The 19,769-nt window shown below is 37.7% G+C and overlaps 2 protein-coding genes across 4 annotated transcripts; both read left to right on the forward strand.

Moving 5' to 3' along the window:
• Positions 1-1,519: 1,519 nt before the first annotated feature.
• On the forward strand, positions 1,520-14,990 carry jak2b (Janus kinase 2b). 2 transcript variants are annotated; one of them, XM_020919374.2, is made up of 24 exons: positions 1,520-1,883; positions 2,593-2,835; positions 4,054-4,177; positions 4,260-4,377; positions 6,124-6,269; positions 6,347-6,632; positions 6,741-6,857; positions 6,975-7,132; positions 7,335-7,446; positions 9,432-9,618; positions 9,770-9,894; positions 10,126-10,260; positions 10,371-10,458; positions 11,068-11,195; positions 11,293-11,431; positions 11,532-11,683; positions 11,885-12,035; positions 12,526-12,662; positions 12,735-12,924; positions 13,347-13,471; positions 13,549-13,721; positions 13,808-13,925; positions 14,008-14,121; positions 14,202-14,990. In XM_020919374.2, the coding sequence occupies exons 1-24, from the start codon at positions 1,841-1,843 to the stop codon at positions 14,307-14,309; spliced, it is 3,417 nt and encodes a 1,138-aa protein (XP_020775033.1). In that variant the 5' UTR covers positions 1,520-1,840; the 3' UTR covers positions 14,310-14,990. The 2 variants fall into 2 exon arrangements, with proteins under 2 accessions (XP_020775033.1, XP_055017458.1); XM_055161483.1 differs by having other exon boundaries at positions 4,141-4,177.
• A 301-nt stretch (positions 14,991-15,291) lies between these two features.
• zgc:114041 (uncharacterized protein LOC574425 homolog) lies at positions 15,292-19,659 on the forward strand. Of its 2 annotated transcripts, none has more exons than XM_020918960.2 (5): positions 15,292-15,511; positions 15,840-16,088; positions 16,154-16,297; positions 17,121-17,885; positions 18,902-19,659. In XM_020918960.2, exons 2-5 carry the CDS (start codon positions 15,884-15,886, stop codon positions 19,078-19,080), a joined length of 1,293 nt encoding a protein of 430 aa, XP_020774619.1. In that variant the 5' UTR covers positions 15,292-15,511; positions 15,840-15,883; the 3' UTR covers positions 19,081-19,659. The 2 variants fall into 2 exon arrangements, with proteins under 2 accessions (XP_020774619.1, XP_055017733.1); XM_055161758.1 differs by having other exon boundaries at positions 15,843-16,088.
• Positions 19,660-19,769: the final 110 nt, after the last annotated feature.

Here is a 19,769-nt window from a genome sequence, read left to right on the forward strand (position 1 = left end):
ATTAGGAAACATGCTTAAAATCTCATGAATGACAATTTTACATAATATATCCCATTTATGCACTGAGAAAATGTAAGTAAACAACAAACAACATAATCATTTGGATTCAAACAAAGGGTTGAGAAAATTAAAATTTAGCTGACAAAGTAATTTTTTTAAACAGTTGATATACGTTTGGTATAGAGAAACATTCATCATTACCATGGGAAAAAAAAAAAATCTGATACATTGTCATGGACCATGTTTTCCACATTATATTCACCCTAAAATGGGTGAATGTGTAATTTGGTAATATTTTAGTTGGTGGCCTGTGCTGCAAAATGAAAATGCCTCACAAATAGTTGAAAACATCCTGCTCTAATCTGTTTCTATTCGTGGCTTGTCCTGCGGTAGTCAATTTTTGCTCGCACAGCTCTGTTCCCACATTGATTGGGTCACATCCAGGGTTATGGTTAAGGTGTTAGGGCCTGGCTTTTACATTAAGGTTATGACTAGGATGGGGGTGGGGTTATGGACTTGCTTTCAAAATATTTTAATGTTCCCACTAAAATGGTTGTGAGGGAAAACAAAAATTAATGGGAACATACAGCTGTGCGACCATATAGGCTTCGGTGTCCTGTCAGTATAGTCAGTAAAATTATCTGTTAAAATGATCTAGGCCTATAGCCAAGCAGTATGCGAAGAAAAAACACACACGTGTACACACGCTGCTGAAGAGGACATTTGCTGGAGGAGAGGCACAGGTGGTAAGTTCCAGGCACTGAAATGCATTGGGGGACACGTTTAAACAACCAAAGGGTTTAGAAAGAAAGTATGCATACGCTCTTTATTCACTCTTGTCTATCTTCTATGAAGTTATAGCGCCATCTAGTGTTATATATCGGTATTAAAGGCAACGTTGCAACAGGTAGGCGCTCAGTCTCAGACCAGTGGCCATCGTCAAACTGGCTGTCTTCATGTGAAATACCACCCAAAAAGTCAAACGTGTTTTTTTCCAGCTAGAGCCAAGACAATTGTAATAAAATGCATCGTGAAAAAGCATATTGACAGCATGAGTAATGATTGACAAGATCAGACTCTTAACTCTTGATGACAACCAGACAATCCATCAAACTACAGACAGGTCAGGACAAAGAACCAAAGAATGGCTGGGGAGTCTTGAAATCAATCTGTAGATCTAGGCAGAGTAAGAGTATGTTAGCGCATGTTGGACATGCCCTCACTTGATCAAATATTATGCGCCTTATCGTCGAAAATGGCCTACTACACAATAGCATAGTCTTAGTAGTAGTAAAATAGTAAGAGTAAAATTAGTAGTAGTAGTAGTATAGTAATAATAATACAATAGTTATAATAATACATTTGTAGATTATAGATGAGGAAAAATTGTCTCAGTCGAATAATTAACTATCAGCCGGTTAGGATAACTTTGTATGCTCCATTTATATTATATTTATTTGTGGTAATAGTAGAGCAAGGCATGCTGGGTATGATCAGGGAGAGGCTGGTTTGTTGACTGACTGGAACAGGAAGCCTCGGCTCGGCTTAGCTTCCAATGGCAATCGCTACTAGCTTCGAGCGTCTTTGCTGACGGGCTGTCAATTATGTGACTAGCCTTGCATTTACTCTTGAATTTGTCAAGATGATGCTATGCTGCAAATTTAATTAGAGCTTTCTGTTTGATGATGTAATTCACTAAGACGTAGTTTAGCTAGCGTTAGCAAAGTTACAAGATTGACTCCGAGTTATTCGGCTGAAGTTACTGAAGTAAAGCTAAAGTGAAATGGGAAGGCTTGACAGAAGTAGCAATGTAGCATGTTGTTAGCTAAATAACGGTGACATGGGTCTTTGTAGATCAACATACGATCATCGATCATCAAGAGGTAGGCATTTGTGCTATTACTTATTTATGCTGTAATCCAACAAACCTGAGGTTTCTGGTCGTACACATCAACTATCGCTCGTCCTGGCTGCTCTACCCATTTACCGGCCTAATGCTAGCAGCAGGCTAGCTCATTGCATGGCTGGCTCGTCTTGCAAAGTAAGTTTTTTTTTTTTTATATTACTTCATATATTTAATTCCTAGAAACAGTTTAGGGCTAATCGCGGATACTAAATCATTTATAAGAAAAACTAATATTTTGTCACTTTTACAACAATTTTTAAATGGGTGGGTGTGTGAGGCCAACAAATGTAAGGTTAATCTGTCGATGTCTGATGTCAACACAAGAGTACGGCCTCAACTGTTACCTTTAATGTAACATATGTTTTGTTATTATTGTCATTATTATTATGTGTGTTATTCTATTCTTACCGTTTTCTCTTTTTGCATGTTGTTCAGATCACACTACCACTTTGTAAATTTGTAAATGTGTTCTTTTCCAGTAGCTACAGGTTGTTTCAAATTAACATTTTGTTTTGCAGCCTCAGAATTATAATGTAAAACAAATATTAATATTAAAAAGACTAAAACTACCAAAGGTATACTTTATGTGAACAAATTACATTATTAGCTACTATTAGTTCCTCAAATTGCAAATGCAAATGACTCGCAAGCTATCATGAGTTTTATGGATTTCTGTTTTATTCAAGTTTGCATGTTGCTGATGGCCTCCCTGCCTGTCATGGATGCTGTCACTGACACTTGTCCGGCAAATCACCAAAACGGGAACGCCCATCGGGAATCTCCTAACTTGGGCCCGGCCGCTGCATCCACTGTGTTGAGGGTACATTTCTACCACGGCATCCAGGGAGCAGCTGAATGCAGCCTCATCAGTTTCCGACCTGGAGACTATGTGGCTGAGGAACTGTGTATCGATGCAGCCAAGGCATGCAGTAAGTACTTGTGCTGCACAGCCCTATAAAGCACCTTTATTCCCATGCCATAGTAAACAAGGGGCTTATGTCTTGTGATAAGGTTTTCAATAGCCACAGTCTGTCAACATAAGGTTAAGTTATAGTTGGGCTGAAATTACATTTGCAAGAAGTGTGAAACATGACAAATCCTGTCTTGTTCATAACTCAAACAAAAAGAAATACTTATTGAAGTATACCTGCATGTTGTTGTAAAGACATGGTATGTGTTTGCTGATAAACCAAACACCAATGACATTTTAGACTTATTTTAGCCATTCAGTGACCTTTTGTTCACCCGTGTTATTACTAGAAACACATTTTTCAAAACTATATCTCAAAACTTTTTTGCACTTGACAAAATCTATGCCACTCATTTTGTTTTGACCTCCTAGGACCCAAACTCTTGCATGGCATGCTTTGTTGATTTCTCTTTGTTATTTGGGCTGATTGGGACCTGATGAGTGTAAAAACAAAGAATTATATTTTATTATATTTTTTAATTTTGTATATTTATATGTCCACTTATTATATATGAAACATTCATTTTATATTTTAATCATTTTGATGGAACACAATAAAGTCACAACTGAATAATGATTTGCAAAAACTATTTAAGTGCCTGAACAACCCAAAATGTGTCCACATTTTTGGATGCCAGGTCCTAGGAGGCTACTGTAACAAACATTACCTAGCTATGGGTTTCAAATTGATGAAATATTAGGACTGCTGCCAGCAATAACCAATTTAATTTATATTGTATCCTTTTAATGGGTAAAGTGTTGCATATTACAGGAAGCTGAAATTTAAAAAATCCCAGTGGTTACTAGGCTTGAATACATGTTTTAAGTTGAATGTGTAAACATATAGCCATGTCTACAGCTCCATTGCTCATCCATCTCCATGACAATCAAAACAAAAAAAATAATATCCATCTGTTTACACGTACATAGCACAGATATACGCACTGCAGGCTTGAATGATTGTATTGCACAAAGCAGGAAAATAGCTGGGACAATATCTAGAGCTGACCCATGTGTACTGTTTAAAAGGCAAAGGATGGCTAATGGCATCCAGGTTTCTTTTTTTATGTCAAAATGAGTGCCACAGTTATTACCATCTGAATTGGCATAATGTGCAGATATTTAAAACTTTCCAAGAATCAGTTTGTAAATGTTCTCTTTTTATATCTCCTCTTAGGTATATCACCTCTGTACTATAACTTTTTTGGGCTTTTTCGAGAACGAGACCGGTTATGGTTTTCACCTAATCACATCTTTCATCTAGATGAAACGGCGTCAGAAGATTTGTTTTTTAGAATAAGGTAACTACATATTTACTACATGTGAACTGTTAGTTGTTTGTTTAGAGTTTCTTTTGGCTCACATTTGATTTATTCTCAATAGATACTACTTCTCTGGCTGGTACAGCAGTGGACCATCCCGGGCCTATCGATATGGGGTCACCAAGGGTTCAGAAAGCCCTGTGCTTGATGATGCTGTTATGTCATACCTCTTTTTTCAGGTAAAACAGAGTGTGTCCTCACCTGCTTTTACATTTTATCATGACATTTTTCTTGTCATGCCATTGGTCCAAAACCAAGAGTCACTGGCACGTAGTCTGGCTTGACCTTGATCAGCTGCGTTTTCCTTTAGGATCCAAAAATGTGGGTGTTTATTGGTAGTCTATATAAAAACCTAATACACTCATGTATGTTAGATCTACTATGTAAAATTTGAACTTCCAAACTCAGGTGGTTGGTTGCCCTGAGTTTTGCCCCAAATGAAAAATAAAAAGATTTGGGGCTAAATTAATCTTACTTTTGTATACAAGCATAAACCATGTATTTGAAATGACTGCCACCACATTCTAAATAGGAAGTGCGCCAAGAGGCTCTTTTTGACCCTGGCTCCAATTGACTTACATTGGGACCTTGTCGCCCGTCTCTCTGTAACTGCTGCAGTGAGCCTTGTCATTTTGGTCTTTAAAACGTTATGAATCCACTCTAATGCATTTAGTTGCTAAGTAAGCCCCCTTCCCGCTTTACAGTGAGAAGGGCGGGCACGGTAACGAGCTCAGTCATGATTGGCTCTTGTTGTTGCTATTATACTTGTGGTCAGATTTTCAAATATGGAGCCTGGCTCGAAATTTTCTCCAGTGACCGTTTACATCGGGAGCTTCATTTGAGTGGACACCATTTGGCATAAGTCGGTAATCATTTTAAAGTTTTGTTGTGCTAGGCTCTTAAGAAATAAATGAGTCACTGATTTTTCAAGACAAATGTGGCCCTAGAGCCATTACCGCCTTGCTCCATTGTGCCTATTTCCCCAGAGGTTAATCCGACCATGGGTGCTTCATTAGCTCACAGTACTAGTACATAAAACAGTATTGCTGCAAGTTAGTCTCATGAATGGTGGGATTCTTCACATTTAACACATGTTCTCTAAATATCTACAGCCTTGGTTATTTTATGTATGTGGGCAAACTGTATATTATTGCTAGTGCTTGTATCTTTGTGAATGAAGAACTGTTTGTTAAAGCGGTACATACTAGCATGTCATTAGATTATGATTATGAGGAAAATCATGGAAGGCATTGCGGTAGAGCTGGTCTCAGCAGCCAGCAGTGTGACTGACAATGAACTTACTGTGAACTTGAGGATAATGTAGAATTATGTAAATCTCTCTTGGGGGAGCAAGCCCTGCCCAGTAAGGTATGGAGGGGTGGGGAAGCCCTGTCTAGGCGTTTTTGGTGTAATAATGATGTGACACTATTCAAATGATTATCCAAATATTGCTTTATTAACATATTAACCTGAGACTAGGTTTGTTTTCAAATATAATGCGGTGGTTCATATTGCTTCATTTAAAATCTTAGAAATTAGTCACACGTTTGTTGCCTAATTAGGGGTCACTTTGTTTAAACATTTAACTTTTGAGTTGGTCCTGAGTGGCTTGTAATTCTAGTGTGTTTACAGTTCACACTTGCTCCAAAAATCAAAACAGGAGTATGACGTTTGTGTGATGTCATGACCATTATTTATCTTTACACATAGCTAAATCATACACTGATATATTTATGTTCTGAACGTTTTTTGCCAGATTAACAGGTCCAAACACTTTGAAATTAGAATAAACAATTTTTTAAAATATAAATATTATTTACTTGTCCTCTCACCATCAGTAACATAGGCAGGGGTGAGTGCAGAGTGCAGATTGGGTGAATAATGCAATTTTCTAATTTCTTGTTGTGACTCTTATTTCTGTCCAGTGGAGGAATGACTTTGTCAATGGTTTAATCAAAATCCCCAACTCTCATGAGACTCAGGAAGAGTGCCTTGGGATGGCTGTCCTGGACATGTCAAGGCTAGCAAAGGAGAAGCAGATGTCACCGCTGGATATCTATCACAACACAAGGTGAGGCTACTGTCTCAAGTGCATATAGCCAAAGCCCTTTACACAAAATGACCAAATTGTGTTTTGATTCTTTTTAGTTACAAGACATTTTTACCAAAGGAAATGAGAGCACAAATTCAGGACTGCAATTTTGTGACACGAAAGCGAATTCGTTTTCGGTTCAAACGTTTCATTCAACAGTTCAGCCAATGCCGCACAACAGTGCGCGACCTCAAACTCAAGTACCTCATCAGTATGGAGTCTCTGGAGAAAGGCTTCTACACAGAGACTTTCCAAGTCAGGGAAGCTTCCAGCGGAACGCTCAACATCCTGGTTGCTGCAGACACAGGCATCCAATGGGCTCGAGAGAAGGACTCTGTGAAGGTCAGTAAACGCCTATCACAATGCTGTTACGACTTACAACTTGTGCTACAATGTTCCATTCTGAACACAATGGTTAAATGTCTCCACTGTTTTTTTGTTTTTTTTTAGGAAGTGCAGCTATTGTGTGATTTCCCAGATGTGGTTCACATAAGCATCCAAGCAAACAAGGAAAGTTCAGCAGAGAGCAGTATAGTCATAATCAACAAGCAAGATGGAAAGAGTCTGGTAAGGCCTCATGTGAAATACATCCCTGAAAATGGTCAAAAAATATATACTTTTGTATAGAAATAAAGAGTTTTAAGTACCAGCACAAATAACCATGGTGATTTGCTTTGTTTTAAGGAAGTGGAGTTCCAGAGTTTGGCAGAAGCATTGTCCTTTGTGTCTCTTGTTGACGGTTACTATCGGTTGACCACAGATGCACATCACTACCTTTGCAAAGAAGTGGCACCCCCGAGGCTTCTAGAGGACATTTCCTCACATTGTCACGGCCCCATCTCGTGAGTAACATTTGTGAGACTATTTCTATTGTCAGTTACAGTCAACGTTTTTGTATGCTTCCTGTATGGTATTTTTATGGTTTTTGTATCATCGTGTACAGCACTTTGTAAACTTAGTTTTTAAAAGTGTTGTTATTGTTGTTATTATTATTACTTTTCACTATAATATCTCTATTTTTTAAAATATATTTGTATGTTACAGTATTGAGTTTGCTGTCCATCGACTTCAGAAATATGGAAACAAACATGGATTGTTTATTTTGCGAAGTAGCCCGAAGGACTTCAATAAGTATTTTCTGACTTTTCCTGTCAAGGTATTTGAGAGTTTCCATTTCAGGATTTAAATAATTTCAGTAAAATGAACCCTACTGTATGAAGTGCTTAAACATATACAGTCCCTGACAAAAGTCTTGTCGCTTATCCAATTTTTAGAAACAAAAGCTTATAACCTGACTTTAAATTAATCGATTGGTTTTCGAAATGTCTCATATGAAAGCTAAAACCCTCCCAAATTATGCTCGATATACTAAAATAAATTTGCTTCACTGAAGAAAGATTGATCATTCAATGAACACAGAAAGGTCAGATTTTGGCAAGACAAAAGTTTTGTCGTCTACAGAAAATTGAACAAATAATTTACTTCAAATACAAAAATATGTTGCATAATGTCAATGAATTAAGTAGTGGTGCTGTGCGATCCATATTTAATATCTTGTATGACTTCCATGAGCTTGAAGGGCTGCATCCATGCGGTTCGACAATGATTCATACAATTTGTTGATGAAGTAATCAGAAAGCAGTCTTACATGCCTCCCAGAGTTCATCAAGATTCTTTGGTTTTGCCTTCCATGCTTCCTCTTTCATTCTACCCCAGACATGCTCAATGAGGTTCATGTCTGGTGACTGGGCTGGCCAGTCCTGGAGCACCTTGATCTTCTTCGCCTTGAGAAACTTTGATGTAGAGATAGAAGTATGCGATGGAGCACCATCCTGCTGCAAAATTTGACCCCTTTTATTATTGGGAATGTAAGAGGTAGCTAATACTTCTTGATATTTTAGGCTATTGATATTGCCTTCCACCCTGCAAATGTCTCGCACACCCCCATACTGGATGTAACACCAGACCATGATTTTTCCGCCACCAAACTTAACTGTTTTCTGGGTGAATCTTGGATCCATGTAGGCTCCAGTAGGTCTCCTGCAATATTTGCGGTGGCTGTGATGTAATTCAACTGAGGATTCATCTGAGAAATCCACCTTCTGCCACTTTTCCAGTGTCCATCCTTTTAGCAGGCTGTGGGCCTTGGCAAATGCCACACGTTTTTTTAATTGCCTTTTGTTTAGTGCTGGTTTCTATGCACTGATTCGACCATGGAGGCCATTTTGAGACAGAATTCTACAAACTGTTCTGGTTGACACAGGGACTTGAGTTGACCAGGCCTGGTGGAGCTCTGCTGCAGTGGAAAAGGGGCTGGCCTTGGATTTTCAAATCAACAAACGGTCCTCCCGAGCAGTTGTCTTGCGGGGTCTGCCGGACCTGGGCTTGTCAAAAACATCTCCAGTCATTTCAGATCTTTTTCTTATTCTTTGTACTTGACGCTGAGACACATTGAAGATGTCAGCCACCACAGCAGTGGATCTGGTCTTCAGCCTCTTGATAATTAACGCTTTGGTCTCAGGGTGGATCTTAGGCATGTTGTCAGAGGTAAAGTTGCAGTTGATGTGAAGGTCTGGTGTGCTGGGGTTCTTTTTATACACACCCACTAATTGATTGATCAGTAACTGATCACAGGTGAGGCTGTAATCTAGGATTGGGTGCATCATATGACAAGGCGACAAGACTTTTGTCTTGCCGAAATCTGACCCTTCTGGGTTCATTGAATGATCAATCTTTCTTCAGTGAAGCAAATTTATTTTTATTGAGCATAATTTGGGAGGGTTTTAGCTTTCATATGAGACATTTCTAAAACCAATCGATTAATTTAAAGTCAGGTTATAAGCTTTTGTTTCTACAAAATGGATAAGCGACAAGACTTTTGTCAGGGACTGTATACATGTATACATACATACATACATACATACATACATACATACATACATACATACATACATACATACATACATACATACATACATACATATATATATATATATATATATATATATATATATATATATATATATATATATATATATATATATATATATATATATATATATATATATATATATATATATATATATATATATATATATATATATATTTTATTTATTTTTTTTTCCCCTTGTTTGTTAACAGGTTTATGACACTATCGAATACAAACACTGTCAAATAACAAAGTCTGTTAATGGGGAATTCAACCTCAGTGGAACCAAAAGACAATTTTGCAGTCTGCAAGATCTTCTGAAATGCTACCAAAAAGAAACTGTACGATCTGATACTGTGATTTTCCAGTTTAGCCAATGCTGCCCGCCCAAATCCAAAGGTAGGACAGATTTGTGAACTAGAATAATGCGTCCTTTATTCTCCTAGTAAATGAATAACATGCATGTTGTTAACATGAAATGAAACAATCTTTAAATTGGCTGATTGTTGTCGGTTGTTTGTTGCAGTTCTAACATTATTTCCCTTTACAGAAATGTCCTGCCTCCTTGTGTGTCGGAGCAACAAGGGTTCCGAAGTGCCTCTGTCGTCGTCACTACTTCGCAGGAACGTCAGTCAAATGGTGTTTCACAAAATTCGAAAAGAAGATTTGGAATTTGTATGTACTTTTTCTTTTTCTTTTTTTTTTTTTTTTGTTGTTAACATTTTGTTTGTTTTCTTTGATTGATCTAAGTCTTGACTGCTCTATATCCACTGGCCAAAGCTGTGCATTTTTAGAGCTGTTTTATATATAATATATATATATATATATATATATATATATATATATATATATATATATATATATATATATATATTATCCACTATATTTTCTTACCTTTCTTTCCAGGTGGAGAGTCTTGGTCAAGGGACTTTCACCAAAATTTTCAAAGGTGTTCGAAAGGAGTTGGGAGACTATGGGCATGTTCATCAAACAGAAGTGGTCATGAAAGTCCTGGACCACGATCACAGGAATTACTCAGAGGTTAGCATTTGCAGATGACCAACACCTGAATCTGAAATTAATTGTAATCTCAGTAATCAAGAATTATTGATTAAGTTTTGATTATTAATGAACTTTTTGCCCCCTTCTAGTCTTTCTTTGAAGCAGCCAGCATGATGAGCCAGTTGTCCCATAAACACCTGATTCTAAACTATGGAGTTTGTGTTTGTGGAGAAGAGAGTAAGTGATGCATTCAGATAGAATATTATATCAACTATCATATCAAATAATAGATAATAGTGATTGTAATGGTGTATTTTTCTCAGAGTGTGCAGTCCTCTGGTTCTGATCTTGTTGAATGACTCACTACTGGTATACTGTACATACTAACCAACATGATTCGCTTAGGCTGTTTAGGGGTATAATTATGTCCTATCCTAACTAGCACTATTAATATAGAACACAGTTATTATTACAGTTATTATTTTGTCTGAGTCACTGGTAGTTATTCTTGGAGGTATTATAATGCTCTGACACACACTTGCTTCTTAACTGGGCTTAAAGCAGTGGTACCCAAATTCTTTAGCATGTAAACTACATTTTGTTTCTCCCCCATAGAGGAGCTTGTACAAACAGCATTTTTTAGCAAACTTGGACCACTGCATGATGTGTGTCTGTATTTATAAAGTATTTTATTGATTGCAAACCTGAAAAAGATTTACATCTGTCTTTTAAAATGTTATGCATATGAAAACTCTAAATTGTTTCAAATGCTTTGTGAGAGGGCAATAAGCAATATTATTCACTAGTTGTTACTTATAAGTTCCTTTTTGTTTTTAATGCTTTCAGATATCATGGTGCAGGAGTATGTGAAGTATGGTTCCCTGGACACGTACTTGAAAAAGAACAAGAACTCAATTAACATTCTGTGGAAGTTGGAAGTGGCTAAACAGCTGGCCTGGGCCATGCACTTTCTGGTAGCGATCAAACTTTTTGTTGTTTGTGCTGTCACCTATTATATATGTAACTTAGAGTAGCAGTTTTACAGATTGCTGTGTACATTTGTTTTTGCAGGAAGAAAAGCATCTTGTTCATGGAAACGTCTGTGCAAAAAATGTTTTATTGATCCGTGAAGAAGACCGGAGAGCTGGGAATCCTCCCTTCATCAAACTGAGTGACCCTGGCATCAGTGTCACTGTTTTACCTAAAGAGAGTAAGTTGTTTGAGCTGTCACAACATTAAACATCTATTTACAGTAACACTTCCTTGCTTATGGTCATCATTGGCCTGTCATTAATTTTTTGATGTGTTAGTTTTGCTAGAGCGTGTTCCCTGGGTTCCTCCGGAGTGCATCAAGGACCCTGCCAACCTGAGCCTGGCTGCTGACAAGTGGGGCTTTGGTGCTACGTTATGGGAGATCTGCTGCAATGGAGACAAGCCTTTAGCTACACTGGACCACACTAAAGTAAGGGCTCAAAATACAGCTAGAATATTTTCTATTACTGTTAAGTGACTAACAAAAAACAAGTTTTAATTAAATTTAATTAAATTAGATTTCTTTTTGTATAATAGTAGTAAAATGTATGCATTGTTCCATCTTAAAGTCTTGCCCTGGTCCTGTGGTTGTAGAAATGTTTACATTATTGTTTGTTTTGGGTTGACACAGAAAAGACAGTTTTATCAAGATCGTCACCAACTGCCAGTCCCAAAGTGGACTGAGCTGGCAAATTTGATCATGAGCTGTATGGACTATGAGCCTGCTTTCAGACCCACATTTCGTGCAGTTATCCGTGACCTTCATAACCTCTTTACACCTGGTAAGTTTAGAATCTGCTGTAAATTACCAATGGATGAAATCAACAGAAATAAGTAATTTTTGTTTTGTTTTTTTATACTTATTATATGTCCATCAGAATTGTGTTAAAATGTGTCTGTAAATGTCTTGGTTGAGATTTAGTGACACAAATATTAAAAAGGAAAAGTTCAGAGCTATCCCCTTAAACCCTTGTTTGGCAGATTGCAATGTATTTTTCTTTTATTTTTATACTCGTATCATTTTTGAGCAGTTTTCTTATTAAAGACAAGTCCATTTTTGCTGCATACCAAGAGTGGGCAATATTGACACAAAGAAATATCTCAGTATTATTTAGGAGTATCCTGATGATATTCACACACTATTATCAGCTCTTTTTGCAGCATATGATGTAGTAATATTATATTCAATGTTCAAAAGTTCAAAACAGAAAACAATACTTATTTTGGTCAAGCATAATAATTTGAAAAGTAAAACATTTATTCTCTTCTCAGACTATGAGTTGATCGTCGATAGTGACATCCTGCCAAACCGGACAGGGACCACAGGATGGGCCACTGGAGGTTTGGACAGTCAAGAGCCTGCACAGTTTGAGGAGAGGCATCTCATTTTCTTACAACAGTTGGGCAAGGTATGTTTTAATGAGATGATGTAAAAGTTGATCAGTTAATTAGAGATTTGCTCACCACATTTTCTTTCTTAGGGGAACTTTGGGAGTGTGGAGATGTGTCGATATGACCCACTACAGGACAATACAGGAGAAGTGGTTGCTGTGAAGAAACTTCAGCATAGCACTGCAGAACACATGCGCGACTTTGAGCGGGAGATTGAGATTCTCAAGTCTTTGCAGCATGAAAATATTGTCAAATACAAAGGAGTCTGTTATAGTGCAGGTAAAATTAATCTTGGGAGCATTTGGTGTGAATCTTACAGGGCCTATAATTCAAAACACAGATGGAGGGAACCCACGGATTCTTTGTTAGAATTGGCAGTTCTGTAATTAATTAAATTAAGGGCATCCATTTTTTCTCAATCAGCACAAACATACTTTTAAATGATTTCTCACATCCATCTGACCAGAACGCCAATACGATAGAAAAATAGTGACTGATATCAGAATCTAATGGGGATCTTAGTCAACTAAATTCAAAAGTTACATGAAAATAATATGTCAAAGTTATGTACATAAAAATACAGAAAACCATAAATAATCTCTCTCGTGTACTGTATATCTTAACATCCTTCCCCCTCTAAGATTTTTGCCTCCATGAAGTAATTTTCAAAATTTGTATTTAGCTTTGTTTTGTTCTATTAGGGCGACGTAATCTTCACCTTATTATGGAGTATCTGCCATTTGGAAGCCTTCGAGACTACCTCATGAAAAACAAGGAGAGGATTGACCACAATAAACTTTTGCTCTATACCTCTCAGATCTGCAAGGTTGTTTGCTCTTTTGATCATATATTAAAAAATCATTTAGGACCACTGAGACTGACATAATGTCATGTGCTCTACAGGGCATGGAGTACTTGTCCAGTAAACGTTATATCCACAGAGACTTGGCCACACGCAACATCCTCGTGGAGAGTGAGCTGAGGGTCAAAATTGGAGATTTTGGTCTCACCAAAGTTTTGCCTCAGGACAAAGAGTACTATATGGTTGAAGAACCAGGGGAAAGCCCAATATTTTGGTAAACAATTGTGAAAAGAAAAAAAAACAAACCATGTGAAGTGATGTTAGACAAAAAGTATTTTTAATGTGTTGTTTTGTTCCCAGGTATGCACCTGAGTCACTGACTGATAGTAAATTCTCTGTAGCATCCGACATCTGGAGTTTTGGTGTGGTCCTTTATGAACTCTTCACTCACAGTGACAAGAATTGCAGTCCTCCTGCAGTATGTTAAATGCCAGAGTTCACACACAGTTTATTAATGTGTAAGCTACTCATTTTATAGCAAATATTTTACATATTTTTAGGTTTTCATGTCGATGATGGGAAATGACAAGCAGGGGCAGTTGATTGTGTATCATCTTATTCAGCTTCTTAAGTCCGGCAGCAGGCTACCTCAACCCTCAGGATGTCCTACAGAGGTACTGTATTTACATTATGATCTTAAATTTGTTACAATAACTAAAACCTTATTTTGCTGTTTGTGTCGGTTCCTGAGTAGATCTATGAAATCATGGAGGAGTGTTGGGACAAGGATCCTGGTTTGCGCCCATCTTTCAATGTGCTGGCCTTGCGTGTTGATCTTTTTAGAGACACTAAAGAGTTTTAAATGAAAGATCGCCCATGTGCCCTGTCTGATGCTCTGGACACAAATGCCCTGTTGACAAACACAGGCCAAACCACAGTCCTTATTGTGTAGTGCACTTCTAATGAATGGGGACAAGACTAGGACCAGATCTTTAACTACTGCCAAGGTGCCTTCATGCAAGGTACTCAACGTAACTGCCTAGTGCCCAGTACCAAAAAGTGGCCTGCTCGAGTCGTCAATCCTAATGAAGAGCAAAGGTGTTGGGCCATCTCCCTTGGATTCAAGGACCTTTTAGAGACTGTGAATGATGGATTGCCAGGCATAAAGCTAGAGATGATTGTATCAAAGAAAACATTTTAATGCACGTATGTATGTAGGCTATGTTTGTGAGTGTGAGTGTGTGTTTGTGTGCGTGTGCGTGTGTGTATGTAATGAGGGAGAGAGCATTAAGAAGCTAGCTGGGCTAGCTCTGCTAACCCCTATTTCTTATACTTACAGATTCAATGTAATATCAGTGTTCCTGTGTGTAAATATTGTATTTTGTGTACATAATACTGCCAATTTTATAATTTTATAAAAGTAAAAATAAGCCTATATTTGAACTTAATGAAATATGTTTAAAAAGTACATATAAAGGTGAAAATATGTTTATGTTTTATGTTCCCATTGTCAGTTTGTGTGAAAATAAAAAAGTGAACTTCATGCCTTTATGTTCTTCTTTTTGTAAGTGGGCTTTATAAAGACAAACATTATAAATGCATTTTTCCTGGGGACACACAGACGTGCTTGATTCTCATTGCCTTTATCCAAAAAAAGTAAAAAAAACCTTGCTGTTTTATACTGGAAGTCACCACACGAACCAAGCAAGGCCTATATGAGTTATGAGTTTTCAGATCTCATGGATGTTGCCTCTTGATGGGCTACTCAAACATCTATTTTGTTTGTAATTTACTTTGAAAAACGGATGTGTCCCTTGACGCGTTTGACGTTTATGCGCTTCACAAAAACAGCCGCCGTTAGTGGTTCCAGTTTCACCGGCGACTGGACATTGCGGCTGACAGACGCAGATGCCTTGGCGCTGGCGCTGCTGTGCGTGATCGCCGCAGTCTTGCTGTGAGTTGATTCTTTGGAATTTTTGCGCTCGTAATGTCCTCTCCGGGCTCCCTGTAGGCGACCGGACGTTAAGTTTCCCAGAAGAAATGAAAACAACACTACGCCTATAGGCAGGTCAAGTATTAAGTTCCTGTTTTATTATTCTTTGTTTTGCTTTGTTTTTTCTTTTTAAAGATATGATATTTTATCTTGAATTTATAATTGCACTGCCAACTGAGCTACATTTTCTCTGAAAACCGTGAATAATAAAGTAGAAATGTTGAATGCATTGGTTTAAGCTGTTTTTATGCAGTTTATTCCTTTTCATTACCTATGCTGTATTAATTCAAGTGAATATGTTAATAAAATAGGCTTTTAGTATGGGAGTAATAGGAGCACACTTTTTGCATGCTTGTTTCCATATTGTGCTATCACTAGTGTTACCACTTTGTTGTATAGTAGACCTTTCCTAAGAGCACCATGAAGCACAGCTGATTCAAGCCATGCTGGAGTCCAGGAGAAGCTGCCCTCCTGATGGGGGCTATGGCTGGGTGGTTGTGCTGTCAGCCTTTTGGGTCATGGGACTCACTGCTGCTGTCCTTAAGAACTTTGGCCTCTTCTTTCTGGACATTCAACGTCATTTTGGCATTCTGGCCAGCACAACCTCCTGGATCACTTCATGCACAATTGCCATGTTTCACATTGGAGGTACAGACTGAGTGAAGTTTTATCTTGTCCAAGTAAAGTTGTTACATTTTTATATTCTGTTTCAGCTCCAGCGGCCAGTGCAATGACCTTACTCTTTTCTCAGAGAGTGGTCATTGTAATTGGAGGCCTTCTCTGTGCCTCGGGTATGTTACTGGCATCTTTAGATCTCAGTCTGCCATGTCTCTACTTCACCATGGGAATCCTGCAAGGTACTACAACATATTAAAGGTCTTGTAGTTTGCTAAATTGATTCTTGTCAGCTTTAAGCTCTGTCATAATGCTGTTACCTGCTCAAAAATATACCTGGAGTTGTGTTTTATTTCATTTACACATGTTTTGAGTCATCTTTTATTATGTCCAAAGCTCAAAATGATGTATTCCATCTTGTGATGCCATGCGCTAGTTTTCAAGTTAACAGCTACTAAGTTAAAGGCTAACTGCTAGCCTTTAGTTAAGAAGAGACTGGCAATTCCAGAACTGAAATGATCCACTGATTGTAATGAAGGTGTATGGAGTTTAAAAACACAGTACACTTCCTATATTGCCACTTGATGACATCACAAGGAGCATTTTTAGTCTGAGAGAAGAACTCATGTATACAGGGTTTATTTATTTATTTACACATGGTGAATGAAACAAAACACAACTCCGGGTATGTTTTTGATGAGGTAACACTTTTGTAACACGTATCAGAAAATCGTGTATCATAGGACCTTTAAGGTTAGGCAACCAGGTTACTTTTGTGATAGAGAGTCTGCCGTCTGCTTATTTCTAGAGAGATGATTATTATTGCTTATCCAGAGTATGGCATTAAACATGTCTTGCATTTGTTCAATTACAGGTGTTTTACTTTGTCTCAGACACTTAAGTGTAATATTGAGCAACATTCCTAACAAAGCAACAACATATTCACATAGACAAGCAGATGGCAGAATCACTACTTGAAAGTTACATAGTGAGCTTTTAAATTAGCATAGCAGCACATACTGTAACAAGTATGCCACATTATGGTTTTGTTTGTTTTGTTTTAAGGTACTGGTATTTCATTCTCTTGGATCCCTGCCAATAGCATGGTGAGCCATTACTTTGTGCGATGGCGTCCTATTGCTTATGCCATTGCCAGCTCAGGAGAGTGTGTCTTTGCCATCATTTTCGGCCCATTTTTCCAGTGGCTCATTGAAACATACAGCTGGCAGGGGGCTTTACTCATCATCGGAGGCCTCCAGCTCAACATCTGCGTGTGTGGTGCTCTCATGAGACCACTGGAGACCACTCAGAATACTGTGGACCAGGGTGCTACTTTGCTTCTACCAAAGAGGAGTAAGACTTTCCAATGTTCACTACTCAAGAAACCAGAACTCCTCCTTTACATTGTGTTTGCCATTTTAGCTGCAGCTGGTATTTTCATCCCACCTTTATTTCTAGTCCCTTTTGCAAACCATGTAGGACTACATGATTACTGGCCTGCATCTATCCTGTCTTTAGTGGCACTGGCTGATCTGATGGGCAGGTTAATCTGTGGATGGGTAGCCAACATGACACTGTTCAGAAACTTGCAGCTGCTTACAGTGGTAGTCTCTTTACAAGGTGTTGTGCTAATGCTGCTACCAATTAGCCACAACTACTTGGGCTGTATAATGTTCTTGTCTTTTGTCTATGGCTTTCTGTTTGGCTGTGTTGTGGCCATCCATGTTACCTCCATTGTGGACATTGTAAGCCTAGAGGGATTTGACAGTGGTCTGGGACTTTTCATGCTTTTCAGGAGTATTGGGGGATGCGTTGGACCTCCTTTGGCAGGTTAGTACAATACTGTTGACAGAAATGCATTGGTCGTTAATTAGGGCTACACAATAAATCACAATCAAATCAAAATTGCAACAAAATATTCTGAAAGAAGGCTGAAAGTTTTTAGACTTCTACCAGTTTTGTAACAAAGGAAAAATTCTTTTTGTCAACTGTCAAATACGTTTACAGCTTATTCAAACTGCTTTTTTAGTTTTGGTCAGATTGCTGGTGGACACTGCTTTAAAACTGCCTGATGGGAGGAGCTAACTGCAATGAAACTACTCTAAAACTAACTCACCTACTTGTTTACAGTTTCTGTTTGTTAGCTAGGTCTATTGAAATGTGGGGGGAGTCATATTAGCATACCATAATCACGCAGGCCCCTGATGGGTGCTTTCACACCTCTGGGCCTGACCTGGCTATCCCTATTGTTTTCTTTGTTTTGACTATAGAGTAGTTTCATGTTAGTTAGCTCCTCCCTTCAAGCAGATATAAGGCAATGTCCACCAGCAATCTAACCAGTTTTCTTTTGCTTTGGATCCCAAATACCTCTGGACCACAGAGGTATTACACAGACATCTCTACCAAGATGTTCTGAAATGTATGGCATTCTTGCATTGGTTACTTCAGTCTTCTCTCAAATTAATTTGAAATGTGCTAATCCCAACATTTTATACATAAATTGCAAAATCTAATGGCAACTCTATAGGTCTGTCATGATAAACAAGACCTATTGGAGTTCACGATTTATCATCTGTACAATTTATTTGCAATAGTGGGTAGATTTTTATTATTTATGTTAATACAGTTTATTTAAAAATGGTTTACTGGGATAAACCGGCTTTGTGTCATTGGCATAAAGAGGCTTCAATATTATCTTTTATCGCAATATATCTATATAGCAATATATCATACTTCAAAATTTGTTATTGTGGCATGCTTACAATTCAGTGATATTTTTTTTCTGCAAAATTGTACAGTCATATCACTATGTGTATCAATTTTGATCTATATTTATTCTGTTGTAGGTTTTTTGGTGGATCAGACTGGAAACTACAGTGCTGCTTTTTACTTGTCCGGATTCTGCCTCATTTCCTCTGCATTCTTTGTCATCCTGGTGGACTACTTGGTTCAAAAGAAAGAAGCTAATCAAACTGAAGCTGATACCGATTTACACTTCTCTCAGAGGACAGAACAACAGAAATGAAACATTAACATTAATCAAAACTACAAATATGGTGCTGTAGTGTAGCCTGGAGGTCCTCTAATAATCTTCAAGGCTGCATACTGCGTGAAATTGGAACATTTACTTGTAACTGGAGCAGCCTCAATTACTTCACTGTCATATTAGAATGTTATTCTGGATTACATAATATTTAAATATGTGAAAGACTGTTACTGAGATAAATTCTGATGTCATATTTTTTCATAGTATAAACATACTGTATGTAGGTTTTAAGAATTCATGAAGAAGTAGGCCAAACTTAAAAAGATCAGTGGTGGTCTTTATTGAGAAGGTATTTTATTTATAAGGTCTGTGAATCCAGATGTTAGTGATATTGATTTTGTATATCCTGAATTCACTTATGTAATAAGCATGTCTACACAGAAGAGGGGATCACCTGAAACCAGGGTCATGAAAACAAATCTGTCTGGAGGAATCTGTTACATATAGGGTACACTGCTCAGGGAGTAAAGAGCAGTTACACAACATTAGCTTGAGTATGTAACAAAATTGTATTGTTCACAAAATTAAAATATCGATCATTGCTGCCCAGAGGCTTCATTGGCTTCTGTCTAGTTATTTCTACTGATCTGTTGAATGTAATGACGTGCTTTCCTTTTTACATGCTTAAATGTGGGTCACCACTAGGTGGAGTTAATAAACAATGTAAT

The sequence above is a fragment of the Boleophthalmus pectinirostris genome, unplaced genomic scaffold, assembly GCF_026225935.1.
Source record: "Boleophthalmus pectinirostris isolate CB_2022bp ecotype Guang Dong unplaced genomic scaffold, ASM2622593v1 HiC_scaffold_4, whole genome shotgun sequence".
NCBI classification, from domain to species: Eukaryota; Metazoa; Chordata; class Actinopteri; order Gobiiformes; family Gobiidae; genus Boleophthalmus; species Boleophthalmus pectinirostris.